The 6,017-nt window shown below is 36.3% G+C and overlaps 1 protein-coding gene across 1 annotated transcript in view; it reads left to right on the forward strand.

The window, feature by feature from the left end:
• HSD17B4 (hydroxysteroid 17-beta dehydrogenase 4) overlaps positions 1–4,630 on the forward strand; it is a 68,624-nt gene extending 63,994 nt beyond the window's left edge. Inside the window, exon 24 of the mRNA XM_085305403.1 lies at positions 1,363–4,630. Within this exon, the coding sequence (XP_085161529.1) occupies positions 1,363–1,452 (90 nt within the window). The 3' untranslated portion in view covers positions 1,453–4,630. The remainder of the gene's footprint in view (positions 1–1,362) is intronic.
• Positions 4,631–6,017: the final 1,387 nt, after the last annotated feature.

Below are 6,017 nucleotides of genomic sequence, written 5' to 3' on the forward strand. Positions count from 1 at the left end.
ATTCCCAAATTAGGTAGATTTTTAAGGGAAAGGAATATTTAAAAGTGTGTAATATGTCTGCATTTTAGGTTCTTGAGATAATAAGCTGCTCTGAAACTACTAATTTTGCTTCCAAAAAAGGCAAGCCTCACATAAAAGTAAATTAAACTGTCATAAATTGAATATATCAGCTTATAGACTCGAACTTGAGTAAATGAAAACTTTAATTAGCTCATCATATATCAAACAGTTGCTTTTCTTTGATCTCAAGCAGAAGTTTAACGATTGTTGAAGACTTTGAATTTAAAATTGGAGACTAACAATGTTGGCGAAGGTTTGTTACAAGTCTTGCGTATCACATGAAGAAAATCGTTTGTGACCTTCTGTATGTAGCAGGCATAAGGCGTAAACAAACAAGATGTTGATGAGTAAACTTGAGAACACTAAAGGACAGTGACTCCAATTCAGGCGCATTATCTGTTCTTAGACTTTACTATTTTCTTTGAGCTTCTGTGAAGTTTTTCATCTAAAGAAGCTCAAAGCATCTATTCAAATCTATTCAAATTCTGTTCTGCTGGCTCTCTCTAGTCCTTATTTGAATATTTTTCAAGTTAATGGAGCCATGCAAAAGCACATTGTTTCAGAACTTTCAAAGAGCTTTCAAATTGCAAAGCCACAGCAAAGCAAAACTACTTAAAAAAAAAAAAGAAAAAAAAAAGATTGAAATAGGGCATGCAGGTCTTTGAACTACAGACAACAAAAATGTAATATAGCAGCATTTCAGTGAAAATTTTGGTCGATCTGTGATTCTGCAAGCACAACAAAATTTTCTATATTGTTTTGGTCTTGCATTATTGTAGTGTATTATGTATAAAGTCAGTGCATTCTCATTGAATATGTTTATATGGTATGAGTTCCCGTTTGAATTTGTTAAAAATTTGAGCAAATAACGCAATGAGCAATACAAAGATGTGTGGATTTCTGTGGGGTGTGGTTGGGAGGACTAGGAACTTTATTTTTGTGTTTTTGCTAACTTTTCTCATCAGCTTCATGAACAGAAGTTTGATTTTACCAGAAATGCTACTATACTTAAAAAAGCAATGGAAGTCATTGAAGGGTGGTGGTGGTGGTTTTTTCCCTCCAGAGTAGTAGGCTTGGCCTTACCAGTGATAAATCTGGATACTATTAATATGAAGCTCACGCTGTTTTCTGATAATAACCAATGGACGTTGCTTACTGAAGGCTTTCCCATACAGCCATACTTTACTTTGACTTATTGTTGGCTCTAGTAACCCTTTGGATTGTGAATAAATAGTTGAACACATTTTTTTTCTTTCTCTCTCTCCCCTTGTCTCCTCCCTCTTTCTCCTTTACTTCTTGTAGGCATTCTTTTCTGGTAAACTAAAAGTGAAGGGGAACATCATGCTGAGCCAGAAGYTGGAAATGATCCTGAAGGATTATGCCAAACTCTGAACTGCTTGAGCATCTACCACAGTAATCAAAAACTTCAGAAGATGGAAATGTCAGTTAGTTCAGAACGAATGCTTGAAACCTTATGAAGATTCTTGAACATCAATGTATTGATTCTCTGTACTACTAATATACAAGCTATTCTAATTGTTGCAGGCACAAAATTATGACATGAACTTAGCCATAAATACTTTCCCTCCTTTGTTTCTCAGCAACAGTATAGAATCTTTTCCCATATCCTGTCTTTATCTAAGTAAAATGTATGTAGTTCTTAAAGATGCATATATTTCTATATTAATTCTAAAGAAAATTAAACCAATACATCTGTTTAATATCTCTTCCTTTGTGTTGGTCAGTCCTCATTTATGTTGTCTTTATTAGACTTTCTAATTGCTGTGATTTGAGCTAACTTATTTTTGAAATGAGGATTTTATTTTTTATCTTAAGCTCTCATCCCATTCAAGCAGCTGGAAGATGGAAGACAGTTTCATTTATTTTAATTCTCTCGTGATTTTTTCTTTTTTTTCTGTAGAGGAAGAAACTCAGACTTTGCACTGCCCACCTTATTTAGAAAATCACTAACATAAAAGTTACTCTTATTACATGGAAATTCAATGAGGCTTTTTGAGATGGTGCATTTATGTCATGCATTCCTAATTTCTGTAAACTGCATATTTGCCATCAGTGTCAAAGCTTCCTACCCATAAGAACCCACTGCTGGATGAAGATAAGGTTTCTTTTTCAGGGGACCAGACTGAATCATTTGCTTTTTGCTGCTGTTCCAATGCTGCATTGAGTTTCTCTGAGGTAATAGGAATTAACTGACTAAGTGAGTAAATGTTGCATTGAAAGGGCAGGTGAGGAAAAGCAGTAAGAATTACTACTTTATGTGAAATTGTTTCAGCCAAAAGGTGTTAGATTTCTGAAGCAGCAAAGGTGTTGCTATAGCCAAATTATTCTTCCTGTAGATTCATTCTCATGAGGGTCAGAATCATGGTGGCAGCAGAAGATACAACTGACAGAGAATGCCTGGTTTGGTACCTGTGGGCAGAACAAAGATGATAACTGCAACCGTGTGTTTTTTTTTTTTGAAAAAAGTATGCTCTTATGGGCTGCTGGGCTGCTGGTCACATGAATGCCTGGAGTTTTAGTTTTAATCCGTGTGAATTAATCRTTTTCTGTGTTCAGTGTTTTTTTTGGCTCATTTGCACTAGTCTTATATTGATACTTTTCAAAGAATTTAAGTCATTTCTGGATTGTCTCCTAGATGAGAACATCACTGCCCTGACCGAGTGAGTTGACCATAGCCATAGAAGAGTCCAGTGGGGCTGCAGATGAGTTTGACAGTTTGAGGATAGACGCCTTCCATTACAGGTTGTAATACTGAGTCGAGTTGTCTGCAAATTTCTTTCTTCTCAGCTGTACCAACAGCTATGCTATGATTCAGCTATAGGACTGTAAAACTGAGGCATGTCAACAAGATAGTATCTTATAAATTAAACCATGAATAGATGGGAAACAGACCAAGTGTGATGTCCGTCATCTCAAATAGGCTATCCGACGCTAATAACTGAAGAAATGCCCTTTAAGCAGTGCTCTACAAGGAGCAGAAAGACAGTTAATAAGCCTTTTTTTTCCCTCTGCAAGTGAGAGGCAGAAGAAATATTCAGGCCTGGGAAGCTGACACTGTCAGAGCCTGTTGCTGTTGAACGGACTGGAGAAGATGATGTTTACTAAATGGGCTTGGAGGAAGGGGAAAGAATTGCACAAGAACTGTATGAAATTTTAGGTACTTTTTTGGTGATTTCTGTCCAGCACAGTTCCTGCTGATTATAAAATCCACATAAGATTAAACTTAAGTAGTATCTCCAGTACTGATCTTAATTAAAAACACATGAGATTACCCCCCGGAAGTTACATTGGTATTTGAAATACACATCCTAGACCTTAGCCTGACTTGGCTTTTCTCCTAGCATGACTTGGTCATGGACGTTGTACCTGATTGAACAGATGCATCTACTGCAAAAGTAGAAGTAGTAGTAGTTTGCTCTCCTAACGGAGAAAAATTGAGCATACCTCTCGGTATTCTTGTTTACTCAGTTTTCTGGGAACACTGTTCAGGTGTTTAATTCTTTCATCTTTCATCTGCTTGTGGCCTGAATAACTGCTACTAATGCTTTTGGCATGTGGATTTCATCTGAAGATATTTACCTGCACAGTGTTCTTTCACTTTAGCTAGAAACTTTCCCAGTTACTGCTAAAATAAACTCCTTTGCTAGATCAAATACGGAACTGAAGTGTTTTGAAGGTTTGGTTTTGTTTTGTTTTGTTTCCTAGTAGTATGCAACTGTAAAAGCTTTTCCACCATTACTGGCTTTTAAGAGTAGCATTCTTTTTTTAAAAAAAAAATTAAGTCAAATATCTGTTAAGACAATACATTCTAGGAGATGATGACCATTTTGGTAGCTGGTCATTTCAGCTTAAAAGGTTCTGGAGTGTTTCCATCTTAGAACACTTTCTCTGTGTTGAGAGCACAGGCTTCAAACCTTTCTGGTTTTGAGACCTCTTTTCTTGCTGTTTAGCAGCAACAGTTACTATCTATGTCCACAGAGAACAGAACAGAGATAGAGCAGCAAGACCGCGTTTTGCCATGTTTTTGATTCTTGTTTTGTCTTCTTTTCTCTAAACAGCATCTTTTTTGAATGCTTTCCTCCTTGCTAGGATTAAGCACCATTACCCTGGATTGCAAAGCCCTGCTTGCCTACCAAACATCTCAAATATCTCCCTAATGATATTGCTAAATTCTGTATGAAATAAGGAAGGTTTTACAAGCATCTTAGCAGTAAAAAATCTAATGATGCATAGACTCTGTTTAATGTAGAAGAGAGCAAGATGGTTGTTCATTGCAATGTATGATTTATGATGTTTTGATACATTTGTATGTGAAAATAAGGTGCTGACTGGATATCAGTATAAAGGATTTTGTAGCAATTGCACGTAAGAATTCAGTTTGTTTTTATGGAATACGTGAGTCAGTGCTAAATCTGGCTCATTGTAAATTGGTATGTTCTTTAATCGTAGCAGTTTGTATCTCCATTTTATTCTCCTCACATGGCAGTCTTACTTTTAGCTTGCAATTACGCCTATTCTCTGAATAATAAATTGCAGTTCCACAGACCTACATCCTGTTCAGTCATTTTGGGATCTCTTAACTAAAACAGGTGAACAGTAATACCACATGACAAACTTTGTCTATTAGTATTGGCTTCAGAGAGGCCTGCGCTGACTTTTAGGCTTTCTAGTCACTGGAATTGTTCTTGATTAGTTTATTTTGCAGGAGTTCACTACATCTAGCTGTCATTGATAATTACAGATAACAGCTCTGAAAATGTCAACAAGTACATTCACAATCAGAGAATATTAAAACAAGTAAAATGGGGGAGGAGAAGAGGTAAGCTTGAACAACTTTATCTAAGCTTAAATTCTTTCTCCTCTGCCCTCTTCTGAACCGTATTCCTCACCACCTATGCGTTATTACTTTCCTAAAGTTTCTTTGTATTCCAGTCTGTTGGACTGCACTACATGTAAAAATAGCTGTCCTTGCATTATTCAAGAATCACCTTGATAAACTGAAATGCTCTGTAAAATGAACAAATTCAGTACTGTAGCAAATAAAATATCCTAAAGTAGGCCAAAGACTATTTTAAAACTACTGTGATTATTATACCCTGACAGAGGTCAGTTTCACTGACATATCTTCTGTCACCCCTCCACAAACCTCAGGGGCAGAACAGCACTCAGAAGGTGTTGACTTTATCTTTGCAAGTCGTTGCATCTTTCTAATGCGAATAAGGATCTTTTGTAAAGAAAGGGCGTCTCACTGCAGCATCTTGTTTTTGTTCGTAACCTTTGAAAGGGTAATGGAAGAAAATGAAATAGTAACATCTCCTAATTCCTGCAGTGCTTTATTTCTCTGCTTCATTTGATGAAGGTATCTTTCTACTCATGTGGGAATGAGTTCTCTACATTGATTCATTTGCAATGAAAATTTCTCTGTAGATCTTAGACTGTATCTCTAACAGATTGACCTAGACATAAGCTGATCTGAAGTGTATCAGTAGGTTATGAACATGGTTGTGTGTATCTGACTCCTAGATTACCTTCATGGTGCAGTTCAAATGTTTCATCTGCCCAAAAAACAGTGCACTAAACCAGCTGTTAGGATCTTAGGTCCCTGGATATTCTGAGCTCTGTAAGTAGCGGATCTCCATGTCTCTTGCTCTTTTCTGTTAAAATTCYAGTAGTCTGTAAATCAAACAAACAAACCCCACCACCAGCAAAAACATGCTCTGAGGTCACTGTGACTCAAAGGTATAATCAAACAAGGAAAAAGAATATGTAGAAAAGATGTCCAAATTACATGGTGTAAAGTGTGTGCAATTCGCTAAGAGTCATTTTARAACATTATTCCTCTTTATGTTTCATCATACTACATATGCTTTGATGATATCCAGGGTTTTTTTTTCACTAGAATTAGTACTTTTAAAATCAAAATTGGGCATTACATA

Source organism: Rhea americana, unplaced genomic scaffold (assembly GCF_003343005.1).
Source record: "Rhea americana isolate MKP2758 unplaced genomic scaffold, rheAme1 scaffold_22, whole genome shotgun sequence".
In the NCBI taxonomy this organism is placed as follows: domain Eukaryota; kingdom Metazoa; phylum Chordata; class Aves; order Rheiformes; family Rheidae; genus Rhea; species Rhea americana.